This window comes from Mustela putorius, unplaced genomic scaffold (genome assembly GCF_011764305.1).
Source record: "Mustela putorius furo isolate JIRA1106 unplaced genomic scaffold, ASM1176430v1.1 tig00000382_pilon_pilon_pilon, whole genome shotgun sequence".
NCBI classification, from domain to species: Eukaryota; Metazoa; Chordata; class Mammalia; order Carnivora; family Mustelidae; genus Mustela; species Mustela putorius.
Window position 1 is genome coordinate 3,320,556 of NW_025421367.1, and position 23,658 is coordinate 3,344,213.

A 23,658-nucleotide genomic window follows, 5' to 3' on the forward strand; every position below is an offset into this window, starting at 1 on the left:
ATCGCTCTCTACTAAGCTTAGTCGGTTCACTAAAGTAGTAAGAGATTGCTAAGACAGTATATCTTGAATGCTCTCAGCACAAAAAAGAAATGATGGTTATGTAACAGGACTGAGAAAGTGACAAGTTAGAGGTGTTAGCTAGTGCAATGGTGGTGATCATTTTCAGTACGAGTGTATCAAATCGTCATGTGCTATACTTTACACTTACACAATGTTATAAATCATTTATATTTCAATAAAGTTGTGGGAAAATAAAAAGAGGAAAAGAAAAAGAAAAAAAGAAAAAGATACCACTAAACTCATTATATCTGAGACTAAGATTTATTCACACACACACACACAAAAATAATCACAACCAAATATATACTAATTTAAAAAAGAAATGTTATAGTGATGTAAAAGTTTTATATTCTCTTTTATAAGTGTGTAAAAGTATTTTGTTTGTTTCTACATAAATTTCTATTCATAAAAGAAGAGCAAACATTACAATGCAGTGACAGCTTGCGTTTCTTCTATGAAAAGAACATAGACCAAACCCTGAAGCTTTTAGTTTACAAGGCTGTTACCATGAAGCCACACACTAAACTAATGATCAAAACTGGTATCTCTTTCCAGATCCATATACATATACCTTCACCAACTAAGCTGAGAAATAAGCATTTCATATTGTCTCCCATCCTGCTACAGTGTATTTTTTCTTTTTACTAAAAGCAGAGTAAGAAATTTCATTTTCTCCATCTAATTGACCTCAGTAGATGCATTGTCTAGTTCATGAGAGATGTGAAATTTCAGGTGCTTATCTTCTTCCACACTCCCGGAGTCTAGGACTTGCTCATTTTCGTGGCTTTGAACAATATAGATGCTGAGTTCACTGCTGACTTCAGAATTTTCCTGACTACCAATCTCCTGGGAATGCTTACTGCTCTCATCACTTGCTCTCAGCTTATACTCCCTGGTGTGCCTGCGGTCCTTGGTTTCCATACTATGGTCATCCATCTGACTGGTTTCCTGACTGTGTCTTGCGTGGCTGTCCCTGTCAGAAGTTCCTTGCACTGTCTGGGAAAGAAGGTCAGCATTGAAGTCCTCTTCCGTACTCTCACTTTTCACAAGTGATGTCAAGTCCTCCTCTGTAGAATCAGGATACTGAATCACAGAACAAATGGAAGAAGAATTAAATGAAGAACCAAGGATGGGGACAGTCTAATTCTGCTTTCTAACTTTTAGACCAATTATACTGAAAATTGTCTAAATTTGGCTGCAGCAGAAAACAGGACTAGCGTGTTACTTTGTATTTAACCGAGTCTTTTCACATATTCATCTCCTTTAGTTTAATAGATACATCAATTATGCATATGATAAAGACTATGATGTAGGTCTCATGATCTCTGTTTTACATAAAGGGAAAGTGAAAAAAGTGAAAGAGTAAAACGATTAGTAAGTGGCAAGGCTATGTGTCAAATTCAGATCCTTCAACTATGGATTAAACAAAATTTGCAACCCTACGGTTCATCTCAGGTATTTAACTTCAAAGCATGACCATTATATTGTGAAAATAGTTGCTGTTTTCCAAAGTTGTTTTCTTTAATCTAAAAAAGTGAATAGAATAAAATGCTTTAGAGCCAGGATTTGGGAAAAGATCATTGTTATTGAGAGACAAAAGTAGGGAGAAATTGCATGAACTTAAATGTAAAATCACCAAATGAAAAAATGTTTCGTGTTCAATAGTCATAAATTAGAGGCACTTGGGTGGCTCAGTCGGTTTAGCGCCAGACTCTTGATTTTGGCTCAGGTTGTGAGCTCAGGGTGGAGTCTATGTGTCCGTCTTCCCCCCCCTTCCCCTCCTCCTGCTCTCTCTCTACAATAAATAATTTTTAAAAAACTTTAAAAAGTCATAAATTAATAATTCCTACTGAATGAATGAATGAATAAATGAATGTGAATAGACACACTCTGGTTTCCTAGAATAGGGCTCAAGTCATTGTCTGTGTCTGTTTAAGGATTTACCTGGACTTCATATGTGTGGGACATCTTCGATCTGGACCTCAGTCCATGAGCCATACTATCACCTCGGCCATCATTTGAGTCTCTTGTGGGGACAGATGGAGTGAAAAATTGGGTTGCTGGAATGTCAGTGGGAAAATCAGTGACCACTTCGTCAGACTCATCAGACTGCTTAGAGTCATCATCTACGTCATCGGAATCCACAGAATCCTGACTGTCCACATCATCTCTGTCATCGTCATCCACATCTTCATGGCTTTCATCGGACTTGCTTGAGAGGGTCTGGAAAACAAGATGGCCAGAAAAGTTGGGGTAATAGTTTTTTATTTTCCCTTAGTCTTTCCTGGTGCATTTGTCTTACAGACTAATTTGGTTCCAGAATCTTTGCATTCACAACAGTGTATTCAGTGGTTTCTAGGAGCAAAGTGAGTATCTTCCAACTTCTTTTTTAACACCAGGATGAATGGAATCATAATCTGAGGTATTTTTCTTGCTCTTCCACAAATAATTACTTTCATAGACATTTTCAAGCCATATATGTGAGTATAATGTTTCCATGGATAACATTGCTTTTCCTTATTCATATTAGATATTATTTAAATTACCAAATTCAATGATGAAATGAATACAGATACATAATTGTGATATTACTTTTTATTTGAAATGATAATTCTCAGATTGGAGCATCCATGTATTAATGCATATACTAAAACCTAAAACTACCCCCTTATCAGCATGCATAAGCAAGAGGTGACTCCATTATGCTTGTCTGTCAACTGCAACTCAAAGCTGTCAACCAAATTAATCATTGAATATCTATTAAACTTCTGATTAGCAAATAAACTGGATTATTTATCTAACTTTCCTAGTTAGAAATTCTTTGCATATTTAAACAGATGTTAAGGAGAACAAATTTAACTTATCTCTTTGTTTAGCAAATATATCAATAGTCTTAATAAAAAACAATAGCTGTCACCTAAACCATTATGTTTAGGAACAGAAATGTTCCCCTGAGATTAAAATCTTGGCTTTCCTAGGCATTATTCGATGCTTATCAGATAGTAGATAAGACATTTACAAAATACCTTAAAGAAAATGTTAAGAGGCTTACTATTTCAAATAACAGACATTAGTAAACATTTCCTGCTACACTAAACTTATCTGAAGAAACCTGGTATTTCTTTCTTTTCTTTTTTTTTTTATTAACATATAGTGTATTATTTGCTTCAGGGGCACAGGTCTGTGAATCATCAGTCTTACACAATTCACAGCGCTCCCCATAGTACATACCCTCCCCAGTGTCCCATCACCCAGCCACCCTCTCCCTCCCTCTCAACCCACCAGCAGCCTTCGGTTTGTTTCCTGAGATTAAGAGTCTCCTATGGTTTGTCTCCCTCCCAATCCCATCTTGTTTCATTTTTTCCCTCCTTACCCCCAATAGCCCCCTGCGCTGCCTCTCAAATTCCTCATATCAGCGAGATCATATGATAATGAAACCTGGTATTTCTAAAGGTTAGTAAATACATTTTTTTTGGAGCAGGTTTTAAATTGGCAATTTACTGTAACATTTGCTAATAGAATATTGTCGGAATCAAACTCAGGCCTTGTCATTAGGAGAAAGAGTGGTTTCTTTCATCTCTCTGTGGCATGGATGGCTTCTGACTCACGGTGAGGACTCACCTTTTGTTGAAAATCATCATTTTCTTGAGAGAGCACAGTGTTCTGGAGAAGGAGGGACACATATCAGTTTATATCAAACATATCTCATATTTTAATTCAAAAGTTAGCCTTTGCTATCCAAAGCAGGTCTTATTTTTCAGCCTCATAAGTGGGTGGCTTGAAGTGGGGAAAAGCTGACATAACCAGATCAATTGCTATCTTAAGCTCACATTTACTGACAGGCAGGAAGGATCCGTTTAATTGGCCTGAATGTTGTTGTTCTTTAATTGTGAGAAATTTAATTCTTAAAATTAGTTAAAATTAAAAATACCTGTAGCGCTAGGAAAGTCTGCTTTTGAGATGGGTCAGGCTTTAGCCATGTAGCTATAGCACCTGGGTATTTGTGGTAAAGCTACAAAAAATGTTGCATATTTGTCATTATTAAAGAAAGAAACATAAGGATCTCTAAGTGATAAACTGAAAAAACAACTGTACTTCACTGATCTTGATAGATAAGTGTAATATGCCTCTCTATGGTCAACCAGAGCCTGAGAAACCTCACATTTCCTTTCTCCTGCATATTCATTTCATACACTCTTATATAGTACTGCCTTAGATCAGGCATCCTTTCAAAGTGATTTACAAATATTCATTTAATCCTCTCAACCCCCTGTGAGATAGGTATCATTATTCCCATTTTACAGATCAAGAGAAACTCAGCCACAAAGAAATTAAGTGGCAGAGTCGGGGTTCAAACCTATGCAGACTAGCTCTTCTCAATGAGGCATTGTGTGCCTGCTGGACACCGGGCATTCCTGTCCTGTGCTTACTAGCTTAAATATCCCCTCAGATAAAGCATGTCTAAAGCAGAGGTGCCCTTAATTAGTGGTGATCTTCACTGTTCCCTCTATGGAACAAGGAGGAACTCTCTGAGGCTGGTTGTCTGATACAGTATCCTCCGGTCATATAGCATATGGTTGTTTAATTTAATTAAAATGGAATATAATAAAAAAGTCAGTTCCTCAGTTGCAGTAGCTACGTTGTGGGTTCAGGAGCCACATGTGTCTAGTTGCGTTCTGGGTGGACCATGCAGAACTATAATATTATTATAATATTAACATCATGGCACAGAAGTTCCATTGCTCCATGGTGTCAGAGGTGTGAGTGGAATGGTCTTTCCTTTAGCCAAGTTATTTATCTGGAAAATGACTATCCTAGGACAGAGAATGGAAATCGCTCTGAGTAAGTGTCATCTGATAGGCTGTATCACCCAGAGCCAATCCCTTCCCTTCCCTGTCCTTGAGAATGAGAGCCCTGGCCAGTTCCATGGGTCCCTTTCACAGCCAGCCACTGGGTGGGGGAGGGGCAGGGAGGCAACCAGTCAGCAGCACTTGGTCTTTTCTCCAGGGCTGGCTCCAACTGGAGCAGTGTCATAGTGGGCTTCTCTGAAAGCTTTTGCTGGAGGAAAGGGTTCCTTGCCTTAAAAGAAGTGAAACTAGAGTTCTAGAGGAGTTCCAAGTTTCCCCCCCCTCTTTTAAATTTAAAAATATATAAAGAGGATATGTAAATATGTTATAATTTATATATATTTAATATATATATTTCCTGCTGCTACATATAATATGCGCTCAGAGAGAAGGCATTTGTAAGTTAAATTTATGATTTAAAATAAGGTACCATGAGGACAATATAGGTGAACAAAACAAATAGATTAAAACCCCCTGATAGTTGTAACACTCGCAGACAACAATGCTCATCTTCAGAGGGATAGCCTTATAACTTTCACATATTTCTGACTAGCTCTAAATTTCTAGGATGCTGGAAGGTTGAGCTCTTCACTTATCTCCTCAATGGAACTGAATAATTTTATACTGTTATAGCTTTATGTGCCACATTAATTCTATGAAAAAGTCAATTCTTGCCTCATATAGTGTGAACTCTATCTTCTCTGTAAATGTTAATTTTTCTGTCCTATTGTTTTCTCAAATCAGTTGGAAAACAGACATGCCTCTACCTACCTAGTTGCACATCCAAACACATGCAGCAAAGTTCTCCTAATGACTTCATTCAGCAATCTCTTTTCAGTGACCCCAGGCAACTCTATACAGGCCTTTATTCTGTTTATCTGGGATTGAACTCTGTGTGCCTTTTAGCCTGAGCTTCTCAGAACAATGCTCATTTGTTATTTGGCTGGCACAGTTTCACCCATTTTGGAAGGACATGTACATCTATTGATTTCATCTTAGGTTTGGTTAGGAAATTGTTAAAGTCAGCTGACAAGCATAACAGATCCAAACAGCATAAAAACCTTTCTTTTTATAATGGGTTCCTTAGCCAATATCTTAGGAGATATTATGAATCATACAAACTGTCCAATGTGTGAGACAGATTTTAAACTCAGTAAGCAAAGGATGGAATTTTCTATGTCTAGTACAGTATGTTGACTCATGGAAAGAAAAAGTCACATGACTTCATAGAATTCCTTTTACATAAATGATAATGGCCCAAAGAACTAGTTTGGTGTTAAGAATGTGTATTTACTAAAGGCTATACAGATCCTCCTCAACTTGCAATGGGGGTATGTCCCAGTAAGCCCATCACATGCTGAAAATATGGTAGGTCAAAGATGGATTTATTACACCTAACCTGCTGGGCATCATAGCCCCTCTTAGGGCTTAAACATGAGCTTAAACATGCTCAAAGTGTTTACATTAGTTGGCAGTTGGGCAAAAGGCACATAACACAAAGCCCATTTTATAATAAAGTCATGAACATCTCATTGAATGTATTGAATACTAAAAGTGAAAAATGGAATTGTCGTGTGAGTACAGAATGTTTGAAAGCATATCGGTGTTTACCCTTGTGATGGCCTGGCTGATTGGGAGCTGTGACTCACTACTGTTGCCTAGCATCCCAAGAAAGTATTGTTCCATACATCGGTAGCCCAGGAAAAGGTCTAAATTCAAAATATGAAGTATGGTTTCCATTAAATGCATATGGCTCACCCACCATGATGAAGTTGAAAAATTGTAAATGGAACCGTCGTTAAGTCGGCGACCATCTGTAACTGTGCTTAGTACTGGCCTAGGTTGAAAGCCGGTAGTCAATAAATACTTATTAATTAACAGCATGACTATGAAAATAAGTAAAATGGCAACAAATATGTATGTAGTGCCTCTCGTGCAGCTGCATAAATCATCTGACTGCATGATAAACCTGAAAGATGCTTACCTGCTTTTCCTCAGAGCTCCCAGAATCGGCCTGCTTAATCTTTGAAACAGAAAAGATGAAGAGAGATTACAATGTGAATGTGTTCCTAGCACAGGGGAGCACACAATTCATTTATTTTGAGAAATATCCTTTAAGATTCAGTTGTACTCACCGGAATCGCATAGGCAATGCCTAAGAGGCAAAAGCAAATCACTGCAATTTTCATGGTGATTTTTCCTGCAAAATATTTTGTAAGGAATATTTGATTTCTTTGTAGGGTAAAATGGTGATACCTGTTTATGCTAGTACACTACAAAATTATTACAAATAAAATATATTTCCTGTAGAATATTTTCTACTTTTTGGAGAAAACATATGTTTTAATCACCATGGCCTTTTGAGTTGCTATTTGTAATGCCTCCTTTTTACTCCATCTCTCACTATTAGGCAAGGGAGAGAGGAATCTCACAAGGCTATATTCAACTTTAAGATTTAGAATTCCAGGGACACCTGGGTGGCTCAGTCAATTAAGCGCCTCAGGTCATGATCCCAGGGCCCTGGGATGGAGTCCCACATGGGGCTTCTTGCTCAGCAGGGAGCCTGCTTCTCCCTCTTCCTGCTCTGCCTGTTCCGCCTGGAGCTCTCCATGTGCTTCTGCTCTCTCTCTGACAAATAAATAAATAAAATCTTAAAAGAAAAAAAAAAAAAAGATTTAGAGTCCCAGGGATTATACCATTACTATGTGACAGCTCAGCTATCCTAACCTAAAAACAGATCATTAGTAATTGAATTAAAACAATAAGCTGCTGTTGGAATGTTTATTTCTCAGGAAAGAAAAACACAAAGAGAGAGAAAATAAAACTATAGAAAGCAACTTGCCTTCTTCACTTTTCCAGCATGTATTTTAAGTGTGATTTTTAACTTAAATTATTAAAAAGGTACTACTTGGGTAAAATGAAGCTGTCTCAATGCTCAGTTATTTAAGAAAGGCATTCTAGAAATTTGAAACAAAACCCAAAACACTGAAAAAAGTCAACAGCTTTTCTATTCATGATAATAAGTCTGCATAGTGTCATACAGGTATCTTGGTGAGGAATTTAACAGCTAAATACAGAAGTGAAATATTCAGAAAGTTTTTTTCCCTTGCAAATAGGATGGATACATTTTATCATTGAAACATAGCATAATTATTAGTTCACATTGCCACTAAAGATCCTTTTCCTTTTAAATGCTTCCACAGCCATCTACCCATTAAAAATAATATATATATAGTCATTCAAAAGGGGCATAGAATTTTTCTTTGTTTTCTTGTTTGTTTTTTAACACTTCTTTTGAGGACTCCAAGCATTTTTGAGTTATATAAATGACTGGCTTTCAAAATTCCCAGTTACCTTTCTTCTAGGAAATGACTAAAACGGCATAAGTCTGCTTAACAGCTTTACAGTTCAGCTCTCTTCCTTACAACTTGCCCTTCCCACCCTGAAATGAAGCAGAATGCCTCGGACAGCGAGGTGTGGGCTTACCTTGCTCTGTGGCTGGCTGAGAAGAGAGCCCAGTCCTGGATGATGCTGCCTTGCTCGCCTCTCCTCCTGCTGCTGACAGTCAGGATCTCCCAGAATTTAAATGCTGCTGCAGACATTCTCCACCAACACAGGGAGGCGGAGTAATGTGTCATGAGGTTTTTTTGCCACTGCCCCACCCACTTGCTCCCACACTTCCCCCTCTGGTTTTTGTGGTTAAAAAACAAAGAAGCAAACACAGAGAAACTACTCTAGAGTTCAAACATTACTGATGTACAATATCATTAACTAGGTGTTTCATTTATGGGATTAGCATTCAGCATCATGGAAGGGCATGTAGGGGTCCTGTAAAAAAGTGGGGAGGAATGACTAGTTCTTTGGGTTTATAATGTTTGAATTAGAAGGAAAAAAAAAAAAAGAACATAAATCAGTCTTAAATGAAATGGAATAGATTTTGGTTTCTTTCAGGTTAAATAACAGATAAGGTAATATATGCAACCAAATTTGCTTAATTTGCTTAATAGGTGCAAGGCTTTTGTTCAGGCGGAAGAAGAGTTTAGAGAGGCTCCCTGCATCCTTTGCTACTCCAGGCTCAGTGTTGTGATTTCAAGTATGTAGCAGTTTGTCATTTAGACAAATGACATTACTAACACTAAATTCCATGTTTATGCCCCTTAAGTTGGATTTACAATGACCGTTCAAGGACACGGATTTTTGTCGCACCATTTGAATTGTGTGGAGGTGGTGAATCGGGTAATTTGCTATATAAGACAGAAGAATGATAATTTACTCTATATGCTGCGGAAGTAAAGCAGCTTCTGACGAAGTGTTACTGGTTGAGAAGGCTGCTTCTGGGGCCAGAGTGTGGCTCTGAGTCCCACACTGACATCCATTAGCTGTTTGACCTTGAGCAAATCTCTTAGCCTGCCTGTATTTGTTTCTTCTTCTGTCAAATGAACATGATATTACGTTGCTCATGGGGTTTGTGAAAAGTTTAAATGAATCATGTGTAAAACTAACCATGCTATTACATGCATATTTTAAGCACTGTGTATGTTAACTATTCCTGAAATTTTTAGAAGAGCACGTTTTCACCATTTGTAGTATCTTTAAGTGGAATAGGTTATTAGGATGAGGTTAGATTATCAAGAGGGTAATTTGCACATCTGTATAGGAATGGATTGATTTACGAATCATCTTTTTTTCTAGTTTTTCTACCAAATATATATAAAGTTTGTTACTTAATAAATAAAATGAAAAATATTTTTCTATATCAAAAAAAGCTTTACTGGGTATTTAAAAGGTATTTAAAGGAAAGAAAATTACAGATGAATTTTGAGTATGGGACTAGAGAAACTAGGGGTAGCAAAGCTCTGAGTTCATTTTAAATATTTAATATTTTAAATATTTAATATTTGATATGTAATATTTAATACTGTTTTGAGATTACTTAACTTACTTAACTTCATCTACTTCTCTTAGTTGTGAAATGGGGGGCACACTATTCATTTACCTCACATCTCACAGTGTAAGAATTATATGAGATTAAAGATAAATGGTTTTATTTATTATTAGTTCTATCTATGGTGTCAGCTCCTGTGTACTAAACGCTGCTTTTAATAGAAATATGGATTAAATAATTTCTTGCAGTGTAATCCCATAGGTTTTGGGACATTTGGTGGTGGGGGTATGTCTAATATGGATCCATTCCAAATGAGTTGGTATTGTTAATCAGTGGGACCTAATCACACATTTTAATAATTCAGATGGGGGCACCTGGGTTGCTCAGTGGGTTTAGCCTCTGCCTTCGGCTCAGGTCATGGTCTCGGGGTCCTGGGATTGAGCCCCACATTGGGCTCTCTGCTCAGCAGGGAGCCTGCTTCTCCCTCTCTCAACTTCTCTGCCGAATTGAGATCTCTCTCTGTCAAAAAAAAGAAAAAAAATTAACTCAGATGGCAGCTATCTCTATAAAACATAAAGCATACAGGTTATAAAGTTTCAAAATAGATTTCTTAGTTTTGCTTTTAAAAAAATTGTTTTTTCCCTTTAAAGATATTACCCACATAAATTTGTCATGTTGTCCATTTAGTGTGTGGGGGGGGAGTTCACAAATTCTAAAAACAAGATTTCCACAGGACTCACTATGGTTTACTTTGTGCCCACGAGAATGACTTAATACAAATTTAGAGAGTTATAGGAATAGGTTTTGCTGCAGTGGAGCCATGTTGAGATGAACCCTATGACCCACTCCAGGACTCTTCTGGTCATAGCTCCACAGTGCCACACGATGGCAGCATTTCTGAAAGGGATTTCGGACCATAAATCTGGTTCTGTTTTCTCATTCCGGCAGCAGGATAAGACCTGTCACATATATAATGACAGAACTGTAAAACAGCTGTGGGGCCTTCCATTTCTTGGAATGCCAGGTGAGAAAATATTTCCCAACAATGCTCCACTACACAATAATAAGGAACACAGAGGCCAAGAGAATGAAAGCATTCCTGTTTTGCTATGTCATAGCTTACAGCAGTCCCAGGTAGACACTATTGTCTCCTTCCCCACTTCCCACACTCACTCAAAACGTTACTGATTCCGAGATCTCACTCAGAGGAAACACTTGCTAATTCACAGTTGAAGAATGTGTCTGGGATGCTTCAGAGATGAGAGGATAAAGTGATTTGTAATAGAGGCAGTTGTGCAAAGTATGAAATGGATAGCGTGTTCATTCTGACTTTTTAAAAGGCTCCTTCTTCTTGCTTTTTGTAATTAAACATGCCACTGACACTAATTGTTTTCTGAATAAGATTTTCCAGCTGTCAGAATTAGTGTGTTAAATGATTAAGGTCAGAAAGTCTTAATTGGGGGTGCCTGGGTGGCTCAGTGGGTTGAGCCGCTGCCTTCGGCTCAGGTCATGATCTCAGGGTCCTGGGATCGAGCCCCGCATCGGGCTCTCTGCTCAGCAGGGAGCCTGCTTCCCTCTCTGTCTCTCTGCCTGCCTCTCTGTCTACTTGTGATCTCTCCCTGTCAAATAAATAAATAACATATTAATAAAAAAAGTCTTAATTGGGAGGTTTGATCTATTTCCATTCTTGTTAAGGCTAATGAATGCTTGGTTGTTAAAGTCAAAATGTCAAATCCATCAAATTCCTTGTAAATCTTGTACGGGGAAAGGAAAAAGTTTAGTTGTTAAGCCGCAATACAAAGAGGGATTTATGATTGTAAAATATAAACACTAAAAGAAGACATGTGGGACATATAAAAAAGTGTTTTTTTCTTGAATGACATAAAAATTCTCAAGTGGAAAAATTGAGGTTCCAGATGTCACTGTTTTGTGGAGATTTGTGTGTGTGTGTTTGTTTTGTTTGTTTTTCTTTTTTAAAGATTTTATTTATTTATTTATTTGACAGAGAGACAGAGAGAGATGCAACACAAGCGGGGGGAGTGGGAGAGGGAGAAGCAGGCTTCCCGCGAGCAGGGAGGCTGATGTGGGGTTCAATCCCAGGACCCTGGGATCGTGATCTGAGCCGAAGGCAGACAGACACTCAATGACTGAGCCACCCAGGCACCCCGTTGTGGAGTTTTTAAAATACCGACTTCCAGTTTATTTGGGTATTTCTAATCACATTCTTGGTAAGGTATAATCAACTACTTAAACTTTTTCAGCTCTGCAAATAATGATTTTTTTCATCTGAAACAATGTTCAGGTAAAAATCCAGTGTCTTGGGTACCATCACTAATCTGGCAGAGAGAAGTAAGGAACTGTAAGTAGCTAAGCAGAAACCTCTCACAATATTCATCATTTGTTGTCTAAGGAAGAGGGTCATTATTTATTAGAGGAAAGGAAACAAGGGAGGAAGAAAAGAGGGTGCTACTTTTAAGTTCAGATACTAAATTAGAACATTTCAGAAATAGAAAAAACACCATAAAACTTTTATCTTATTGTTCAATAACTTAAATAATGTTCAGCTCCTGAAGAAAGTGGCCTTACTATTGGTAAAAATTACTTTCGTTTAAAACAAAAGAGAAAAGTTTCATTTTAGGCACATAGAATGGTTATAGAGTAAATATTCAACAAGTTGTTAGAGCTTAACCACTCAATTCTGCTTCCTTAAAAAATTTTGAGCACATAGTTTGTGCTTATCAATCCCATGTACTGGGCTTGAATTCAGTATATCATATGTGGTTATCTAATATTTGCTGGTACTCAAGAATCAGATAGTGTTTTTCTATTAAAGTATTATTACCAACTCTGAGAGCATTCTAACACTCTTTAAGTGGTAGATTCTTTGAAGTGGACTTAACTTATTAATTTTTTTTAAAGATTTTATTTATTTATGACAGACAGAGATCACAAGTAGGCAGAGAGGCAGGTGGAAAGAGAGAGGAGGGAGCAGGCTTCCTGCAGAGCAGAGAGCCTGATGTGGGGCTCGATCCCAGGACCCTGGGATCATGACCTGAGCTGAAGACAGAGGCTTTAACCCACTGAGCCACCCAGGTGCCCATAATTTTTTCTCTTAAAAGGACATCATTCTTACCTTCATGGAGTCTCATGGAGACTTTTATTCATGAAAATCAACTAAGAAATTTGGAACTTGTATAGCCAGTGAGGTTTAGGGAATGCATTAAATAGTAAACTCAGTGGGACTGTAGATAGGGAAAGGCATATGGTGGAGCCACTGTGTCTACACTGGAGTAGGGTGGGTATTTTGGGATTGAGCTCAGACAGGAATTCTCTCTTTCCACCCAACATCAATCACAGCAGCATAGAGGCCTATACCTATAGCAACATGAAGCTCATCATCAGACAGGACCCAAAATGTGTTGCGGGGGGGGGCAAAGCTGCAGAATTGTACAAATACAAAGTCTAGCAGCTCAGGCCCCTATTAGTACAGAAACAGCATTTAGCCACAATAAGCAATCAGTGATCAGCATTCTGTGAATGTATTTGAGGGGAGAAAAGCATTCTTTGGAATTCATTGATCAGAATTCTTAAAATCTGATGTTTGAGGGTGCCTGGGTGGCTCAGTTGGTTGAGTGACTGCCTTTGGCTTGGGTCATGATCCCAGGGTCCTGGGATCAAGTCCCACATTGGGCTCTCTGCTCAGTGGGGAATCTGTTTCTCTCTCTTACTCTCCCTCTGTGTTCTCTCTCTCTCAAATAAATAAATAAATAAATAAAATCTTTTAAAAAAATCTGATGTTTGAATAATTTTTGGTAGAAAATCCATTGTAAGGTTAATATGAAAAAGTAACCACATTATATGTTAATAAAAAGATAAAAAAATTATTTAAAAAAAAGCGACCACTTCAATATAGAACAGAAGAAAATCTGAAGAGGACAAAACTAGACAACAAAAGAAGTGGCTAACTCGGTTCTTTTTCTAGCCACATTTGACTGAGTTTTTTGTTTTGTTTGCTTTGCCAGTTCCTATTAAGGAAGAACTCACATTAATGTCTCTAGTCTTTGAAACAGCATTTATGATTTTAAAAATATAGTAAAAAAAATTAGTACTTAAAATTTGAGTCCTTTAATGTTTGAATTTTTTAATAAAATGAAAACCCATGATATGCTTATCCCATAGTTTATGTGTCAACAAATATTTAAAAATGAAGAAAAAATTAACTCTATTGCAAAATATAAATAATTTTTATGTAAGCTGATTCATTCATGATTTTTTCTGATGCTTCCTTCAAGTCCCAAATTGAACATCTCCTCTGGTACCTATTAGAAGTCACTATTAGGCAGAACGGATTACACCTGAGAACTTTAGGCAAGATTCCAATGTCCAAGGAGGGCAGGCCAGGTGAATGCTTTTTTTTTTTTTACAGAATATGAGGTCCTCTGAGGTCTAGCATTCTCCTGTCTCTACAGCCTTATCTTTCACTGACTCTCTCATAGTCTGTGCATCAAGCACATGGAGCCAGTTGGCGCTCCCCCAAGTGCCATGCTAGTTTAGGTCTCCACGCCTTTGTTCACACTGTGCCTGGGATATCCCTCCAGTCCCATCCACACCTGCATGTGAAATATTTTCTTTCCAGACTTAATTCACATTAAGCAACAAGGCATCCCCTATAAAACCCTTTTTGACCTTAATAGAAATAGCCACTTCCACTTTTTGTAGGCACCTTGCCCAGGATCTAGCACAGCACCTATGGGAACTTTATTGCCATTACATGCTTGTCTCCTTACACTAAAGTAATCTCCCTCCAGGCAGGGCCTCCCTCTTACTCATGTTCATATCCACCACTTCCTGTGAGCAAATCAGTGTCTGAGGAAGACGTGAGTGAAGGGACACACCTTTTATTAAGGCTGAGTCCTATGGATGCTCCATATAACGCTAACATTTAGCATCGGTTTCAGGGAATGAGAACAACTAACTGCTGGGGTCTCCGAATAATTTGAACAGGAATCTCCCGCTTATCTGCAGTTTCGCTCCACGGTTTCAGTTATGGCTAACAACTGGGCTAACAACTGCGTCTGAAAGCAGATAATCCTCCTCCTGTCGAATCGTCAGAAGGTCAATAGTAGCCTAACTGCGTCATTCCCCTCACTTCATCTCATCATGTAGGCGTTTTATCGTCTCACATCATCACAAGAAGGGTGAGTACAGTACACGATGTTTTGAGAAAGAGACCCATTCACGTAGCTTTTCTTTGTTATAATTGTTCTATTATTATTACGGTTACTACTTTCCTACAGTGCCTAATTCATAAATTAAACTTTGTCATAGGTATGTAAGTATAGGAAAAAAAATAGTATGTATATAAGGTTCAGTACTATCTGTAGTTTTAGGCATCCACTTGGGATCTTGGGGTGTACTCCTTCAGGTAAGGGAGGGACTGTATATAACATTTTATTTTTTAGATTTTATTTTATTATTATGTATTTATTTGACAGAGAGAGAGAGAAGGACAGCGAGAGAGGGAACACAAGCATGTTGGAGTAGGAGAGGGAGAAGCAGGCTTCCTACCTAGCAGAAAGCCCAATGCAGGGCTTGATCCCAAGACCCTGGGATTATGACCTGAGTCGAAGGCTGACGCTTAACGACTGAGCCACACAGACAACCCTGTATATATGTTTTAAAAATGCCATTCCAGAATCTGAAGAACCAGGATCTTTCCCCCTTATCTATGGGGTTCTGACAAGCCGTTTAGCTTGCCTGGGTCTCATGTTTCTTAATCGAGTTAATCTGGATTATTTTTAAGGTCAATTTTGGTTCAAAGTCTGTGATTTTATGTTTCCTTTTAAAATTCATGGGGAATGAGGTATCGATATTACAACACGAAGAGCAAGCAAGTTATAGAAATAGAGATGGCATTCAGACTGTAAGAGAAAGGAGAAGTTCAGATTAAAAAACAGAAAGACTTTGACACAAACATTCTCTAATGGGCTGGGAGTCAGGTGAGAGTTGAAGAGTCTTCAGGATGTTTTAAAGCAAACTGTCATGTTTTTTTTTTCTTTTTTTATATTTTAAATCATAGATAAAAAATAATGAATATTATAATAATATTAGCAAAAATAAAATATATTTTAAGAGGCCAATCACTTCCAACATATAACTCTGATGAGTCAATCTTTAAGGTTCTGAGAATTTTTTTTAATCCTTACTTCCCCAAATAAGGGTGTTCTAAAGGTGTTTTCTCAATGCGGGTCACATGAATTTCTTTTGGATTCTGTTACACCAAGAGTGGGAGATTGTAGAGAAAGTGACTGAAGAAGTTGGCTTGTTTCTTTCCTGGAAAATGCTGCTTGTGGTTTTTAGGAGGCAATTTCATTGCCAAAGAGATCAAGAATATCAGGCTTCTCCATAATCTGGAGATGTTTTTAGATTTTTCTTTCCCGCATTCACATCCTCTTCATTTCCAAGCATCTGCAGATGTTACTGGTCTACACAACCTATTAATTTCACTTTGTATGAGATGAAATAATTCAAGAGTTATCTAAAATCAAAGTTTGTGATAAAATTCTATTCTCTTTGTACCCATTCATATATAACAAATTTCTACTGCTTGTTTTTTCCCTAAGAAACACTTCTTCATAACTATTATGACCTCAGCATTTACTTTTTCTATGGTAATAAAGAGTGAGCCCAGAACTTTTGCTTTTACTGTTAAAAAGAGAGATATTCAAAATAATAATAATAATAATAATAATAGTTACTATGTTTATTATGTAGTTATTATATATGTTTTCATGGAAGACCTATAATATTCTAGATTTTAAAATGTACATTGTGTCTAATATTCTTAACAACTACATGAATTCAGTATTAGGATCTCCAATTTTCAGGTCATTAAATGGAAGCCATTTACTGTGTGTGCAGTCATGTCTATATAGATAGTTTTATTCACTCCTTGCAAAATTCTTTAAGTATATATTTACAGGGTCAATAGAGGTGCAGAGAAGGGAGTGACTAGTTCCTCCTGTCTAGGTTGGAAAAACTCCCTAAAGAATGCTGGGATGCAATACAGAGGAGGAACTGGTTTTAGAGACTAACCTCTAAGATGTGAATCAAAAGAATAAGCATCCAACTTTGACCAAACTTGACTGAAAACAAGCAAGCATACAAAAAAAGCTGTAAGTGACAATAATATTGGTGAGAAATTTTGTTGAGAGTGAGTAGTTTTGTTTCTCATAGGCTCAAATCTCATCAAAATGCAGAGCTTTATTTATCCACAGGCCACACAGCTAATGTCATGCTATGATTAAGAGCCACCCAGGGTCAGAGAGTGTTAATACATCCCTGCCAATCTTATGCTGCTATGAATCACTAACTCAATACACAGATTAGTGGTTGTGGGTTAATAACATTAGCATCGTGCTTAATACATACAACGACCTAAAATATTAGTTGTCTTGATTAGCTGAGCTTGGAGTGAATTGCTTGTCGTATTTTAATGGTCGTCGTATACCTAGACAAAGGAACAATGCAAAGGCACAAATTCATAGTTAGTCTTATGTCTGGCTACATTTGGATTCATTATAGCATCTACCATAATAATTGTGACAGGCATTGCTAAATGCACACCCAAAAATTCTTCTTCAGTGTAATTGCTGGAAAGCAGCTACCCAGATGAAACTACATTTTCCAGCTTTTTCTTTCCTTCTTTCTTTCTTTTTTTTTTTTTCATCTGGGCATGGCTGTGTGACTAGTTCGTGCCAACAGAATATAAACAAAGTGATGTGTTTTTTTACCTCTAGGCTATAGTGCCTAAAAGGTTAATGGTGCCTCCTCCATAGCTTTCTTTCTTATCCATTGGCTGAATGAAGAGGACTGTGAAGGATTTCTGGAGGGTAAAGACCCAAGGGGGAGATAGTTTGAGCTGTCTGCTGACTAGGGACCCTGGTATTTTAAAATCATATGAACCAGAGATAGGCTCTATGGCTTCAGCTTCCTGATAGCTCTTATAATACCAGCTCTTACCTTAATTAATGCAACCCCTGACATTACATGTTCAATCCTTTTTTTTAAATTTAATTTAATTTCTTTTCAGTGTAACAGAATTCATTGTTTATGCACCACACCCAGTGCTCCAAGCAATCCGTGCCCTCCATAATACCCTCCACTGGGCTCCCCCAACCTCCTACCCCCAACCCCTTCAAAAAACTCTGTTTTTCAGAGTCCATAGTCTCTCATGGCTCACCTCCCCTTCCAATTTCCCTCAACTCCATTCTCCTCTCCATCTCCCCATGTCCTCTGTGTTATCTCTTATGCTCCACAAATAAGTGAAACCATATAATAATTGACTCTCTCTAATTTTTGAAGGTTAGCAAGTAGGCTCCAGATTCTAAACTCATGAGACCAGATTTACATTATGGTGCCATAACTTTATATATGTAATTTCTGTATTATAATTTCTACCTAGATAGTGAATTTTCTATTCATTTTTGCTTCCTCATTCCTAAAACCCTGAATTAGTCCATGTGAAATAACTAACAAAATTAAATTAATTAAAATTATGAGATAACTTAGTTAAATCAAAACTTAGTTAGTGAGATAATGAATAAAATTAAATTAATTACAATTGGAGTTGATTATTTTATACACTGAGTATGTGACTCCTTCAGCTCCGAAAGGAGATGGTGTGTCATTCATTTGATTCCAAAAGGTAGCAGTAGATATTTTAAATAATCAGGATAGCAGGTTACTCTTGGTCCTTTGTTTTTTTTTGTTTTTCTCACATTTACCAGAAGAGAATTAGCCTTGGTACAGGTTTTTGTGGATAGTGTCTAATGTTGGAAATCGGGAGCCTGACTTTGTCTTGACTATACTACAAACTCCACTAAATATTGTTAAATTAGCTTGCCTCTGAGAAGAGAGAGGCTAGCTGTCTCCCAATAAATAATAAACTCATCTTGCAACTTCTCATTATTCACACAGCATCATTTACTTTATCTCTTAATTAGGCCACTTATTTTTCAGAGCTTTTTGCTTTTCACCAGGGAAGGTAGAGATGAAGTTAAAATCAACCTACCTGGTTATATTAGAAAACTTAAAGTCATGTTCTCTGCAGGTTTTGGTTGATTTCTGTTTCTTGGAAGGAATGTGTTTATTGATTAATTTTAATCTTAGGTGACTTTTACCAGATCAAATACTGAGGGTGGTGAATTCCAAGGCACTTGAAGAATTTTTAAGCACTTTACCATGGTTCCTAATATGGAGATAACTATCAGGTAGATTACATTAGAAACTGTTTATGGTGGGGGAGCTGGAGTTTTGACCCTGTCCTGCATATTTCACTATCAGTGAAATCCTATATATTTCACTTTCTCCAACCCGTGGTGGTCTTTTTGTTTGGGGATCAGAGCTTGGCAAGGCAGTTAGCCAGGGCTCTTCATGAAGTAAAGAGGTCATGTTTGACATATCAGCAGAGCTGGTACGCCCACTCGTCTGGGTTGGGGAGGAAGTGGAGGCTGGGTTCAAGCAAGAGACCTTTTTCTGCTTTTAGACCGTGGCAAAGCATCTCAGACTGGGGTTTCATTTTATTTTTGTTTATGTGGCGTTGGTTCAGACACAAGTGAAATTGTGGTGTCTTAACCTCCAGTGATTTCAAGCACATCTTGCTTCACCAAGGTTGGTCTCTTAAGAATGCATTTTAAATCTCAGTGATGATGGTGTTCTGAATTTAGAAGGAAAAAAAGTGATACACTTTCATTTCAATCTCACAATCTGACTGTTTGGGAATGGAAATTACTAAAAAAAATTTTATTTTTCTTTTTAAGAAGATAGATAAGAATCCCATACACAGGCAATTAATTTTCCTAAGACATTTTATTTTCATAGTGTTTGTATAAAATTGGGAAACTGATTTATTTCTTGTGGTTCTAGCTTCTATCCCAAGTTTTATCCATGGGGGCCAGAAGATAAGAACTGGGAAATAAAATCAGTTAAACTTTTATTCCATTGTGACATGTGTATGTGAACACATGACTACACATGTAGATCTTTTTCTCATACAAAGGATTTGAGGTTTGTTTGTTTTGTTTTAACAAAAATCTATGAAGCACATGAATTTCTGTTACACTGAAAAGAAATAAAAATCTATGAAGCACAAAGGCATATAATAAATAATTGAGAAATTGGGGAAGAATGCTTAGAAATCAAGAAAATTTATAAGCATTGGGATAAATTTAGTATAAAATATAAAATGCCTGTTTCTATACATTGGCTTAAAAATATTAATTTAGTTGTTTGAAACACCATAATTTAGTATCAAATGCTTAAAAACACTAGTTTCAGTCAATATAATTAAAAGCATAGATTATATTTATCTGGTTGGCTATTAAGGATGACATGTCCCAATTTGGGACATGTTTAAGTTCTAGAATGTCCCAAGAACCTGGAGGAGAGACGGTAAGAAGGCAGGCATGGAGAAAATAAGGGGTGTTTTTGACTTGGGTTTTATTTTGGCTCTAAGGCAACTCAGATTATAGGTGGAAAGAAACTCACAAAGAGATCAAAGCAGAAGTTTTGCTTCAAATAAAAATCCATGTCTTCAATAGGAGTCAAATCAGTGTATTCAGAAAACAGCACTGGAATTGAGCTAGGGGATTTCTTTAACAGTATTCATTGTTTTTGCCCCACACCCAGTGCTCCATGCAATCCGTGCCCTCTCTAATACCCACCACCTGGTTCCTCCAACGACACCCCCCTGCCCCTTCAAAATCCTCAGATTGTTTTTCAGAGTCCATAGTCTCTCATGGTTCACCTCCCCTTCCAATTTCCCTCAACCCCCTTCTCCTCTCCATCTCCCCTTGTCCTCCATGCTATTTGTTATGCTCCACAAATAAGTGAAACCATATGATAATTGACTCTCTCTGCTTGACTTATTTCACTCAGCATAATCTTTTCCAGTCCTGTCCATGTTGCTACGAAAGTTGGGTATTCATCCTTTCTGATGGAGGCATAATACTCCATAGTGTATATGGACCACATCTTCCTTATCCATTCGTCCGTTGAAGGGCATCTTGGTTCTTTCCACAGTTTGTCGACCGTGGCCATTGCTGCTATAAACATTGGGGTACAGATGGCCCTTCTTTTCACTACATCGGTATCTTTGGGGTAAATACCCAGTAGTGCAATGGCAGGGTCATAGGGAAGCTCTATTTTTAATTTCTTGAGGAATCTCCACACTGTTTTCCAAAGTGGCTGCACCAACTTGCATTCCCACCAACAGTGTAAGAGGGTTTCCCTTTTCTCTTCATCCTCTCCAACACATGTTGTTTCCTGTCTTGCTAATTTTGGCCATTCTAACTGGTATAGGGTGGTATCTCAATGTGGTTTTAATTTGAATCTCCCTGATGGCTAGTGATGATGAACATTTTTTCATGTGTCTGATAATCAGGTGCCAACTGCTGTCTTGGATATCCTTTGTTTTAATTTTCTAGATAAGGGGTCAGTAAGCTCTTGGACCAATCCAATGGAAGTTTATTTTTGTTTTTGTTTTTTAAATATTTTATTTATTTGACAGAGATCACAGGTAGTCAGAGAGGCAGGCAAAGAAAGAGGAGGAAGCAGGCTTCCCCCGGAGCAGAGAGCCCGATGTGGGGCTTGATCCCAGGATACTGGGATCATGACTTGAGCCGAAGGCAGAGGCTTTAACCCACTGAGCCACCCAGGCGCCCCGGAAGTTTATTTTTGTAAATAAAATCTTATTGGAACATGGCCTTGCCCATTTATTTATATAGTGCTACAACAGTAGAGTTGAATTGTTAAGTCGGAGACCATATAGCTTGCAAAGCCTAGAATATTTATCATTTGGCCCTTTTATAGAAAAGGGCCCAACCTCTTCCAGATGAAAGGTCTTTCTTATTTTAGTCTATTTAACTCAAGTATATGAGTCAGACTCTCACCCTAGTTCCCACTCTGTCATATCTGGTTACATCAAGTCATTTTTGTGGTTTGATGAACAGTATTCCATGTATGGACCTGGCTTTGAACCATGCAATACAATGCTTTCTGTTTTGTTTCATTCAACCCAATAATGCTCTGCTTTATAGTCAACATAGGACACTGAATCAGTGATATTAAGGATAAGTAGTTAATGACTCAGGGATCTCTTTCTGGTTATAAGCAATAGCTCATTAGATAAGTTTTGTAAATGTAGTTAGAAATTCTGCCGGATATAAATATCCTTTTTTATCTGGGCTATTCTGACATTTATCTGTGTTTCCAGTTAGTCCCATGTGAGAGAATTGTTTAATTATTCCTGTTGTTCTTACCTTCCTCAAGGATCTTAGTATCATTTGCAAATCTGGGAATTTTAGTATGAATAGCGATATTAATACCTTTAATTTGTTTATTTTCTTTTAAGCATTTAAAGTGCTTTGAGATTGATGATCTCAGTTGATACTTGTAACAGTGTTTGCTTCTGGGAAATGGATCTGATTAGCTAGAGATAAGAATGGGAAGGAGACTCAAATTTATTGGCTTTTAAATTTTGCATCATGTATGCATTTGTTATCTATTACTGTATAGCAGCCTTATGCAAAACTTAGCAGCCTGAAACAACACACATTTGTTGACTCAGAGTTTCTGTGGGTCAGGGATCCAGGTGTGGTTGGCTGGGTCCTCTGCATCGGTCTTCATATGGCTGTAAGTGAGGTGTTGGCTCAGACTGGCGTCTCCTCTAAAGGCTTAATTGGGGAAGACTCTCCTTCCAAGCTGTGTGGTTGTTGTCAGGATTCCCAATGGTTCCTTGAGGGCCGTTGGGCTGAGAGCCTCAGTTCCTAGTTGTTTGTTGGTTGGAGACCTCCCCAATTTCCTCTCCAACATGACAGCTAGCTTCATCAAAGCCAGAAAACTGAAAAGGCAGTAATAGTCTGCTAGCAAAATGAAAATCAAATTTTATGTAACCTCATCATGAAAGTGACATCACATCATCTTTGTCCTATTCTGTTTGTCAGAACAAGTCTTTAGGCCATCCCACAGTTCAAGGGAGGGTATTACACAAGGGCGTGAGTTGGGGATCATAGGGGATACATTTTAGAGTCTGCCTGCCACAAAGTGCATGTATATTACCTATTTAGTAAAATTAAATAAATAAAAGTGTTTGTAGACCTCCAAGACTAAATGAAAATGAAAATTGCAGTGTAATAGCTGGTTCATTTTTGTAAATAAGAAATAGCATGTGCATATATGCATATATATCTGTGTATAAATGGATACAAAATGATAGCAATGGTATAAATCAAATGGTTAGTGTCTTTACTCATACAGGCTGCTGTAATAGAATATCATAGACTGGATGGATGGTTTATGAATAATAAATATTTTTTTAAAGTTTTTATTTAAATTCCAGTTTGTCAACATACAGTGTAATATTAGTTTTGGGTGTTCAATTTGTGGTTCAACACTTACACACAACACCCAGTGCTCATTGCAACAAGCACATTCCAGGAAAAACAAATACTTGTATCTCACAGTTCTGGATGCTGGGAAGTCCAAGATGAAGGCATTGGCGAATTTGAAGTCTGGTGAGCACCCACTTCCTATTTCACAGACAGCCATTTTCTTGCTATGTCCTCATGTGGTGACAGGGGTGAGGGAGCTTTCTGGGATCTCTTACAAAGGCACTAATACCACTCATGAGGGCTCCATCCTTAAGACCTAAGTACCTCCCCAAAGACCATAACTCCTAATGCCATAATTTTGGGGATTATGTTTCAACACATGAATTTCAAAGAGATACAAACATTCAAACTATAACAGTTACAATGATTAGTTCCATGAAGAAATGAAAAAAAAAGGATATAAAGGAACTTTTGT

General features: G+C 37.6%; 1 protein-coding gene across 1 annotated transcript; it reads right to left on the bottom strand.

Annotated features, from left to right (window-relative positions):
* Nucleotides 1-383: 383 nt before the first annotated feature.
* SPP1 (secreted phosphoprotein 1) lies at nt 384-8,472 on the bottom strand. Its single transcript, XM_004756106.3, has 6 exons — nt 8,394-8,472; nt 7,043-7,107; nt 6,892-6,930; nt 3,682-3,723; nt 2,005-2,283; nt 384-1,143 (listed from the first exon to the last, which is right to left on the bottom strand). Exons 2-6 carry the CDS (start codon nt 7,094-7,096, stop codon nt 739-741), a joined length of 819 nt encoding a protein of 272 aa, XP_004756163.1. The 5' UTR covers nt 7,097-7,107; nt 8,394-8,472; the 3' UTR covers nt 384-738.
* Nucleotides 8,473-23,658: the final 15,186 nt, after the last annotated feature.

Bases quoted from the DNA above. Each gene is read 5' to 3' on its own strand.
- SPP1 (XM_004756106.3), bottom strand. From the start codon at position 7,096: ATGAAAATTGCAGTGATTTGCTTTTGCCTCTTAGGCATTGCCTATGCG. The intron at 3,724-6,891 runs GTAAGCATCTTT...CTCCTTCTCCAG, and splicing joins GGAGCTCTGAGGAAAAGCAG to AACACTGTGCTCTCTCAAGA. The intron at 2,284-3,681 runs GTGAGTCCTCAC...CTTGTTTTCCAG, and splicing joins ATGATGATTTTCAACAAAAG to ACCCTCTCAAGCAAGTCCGA.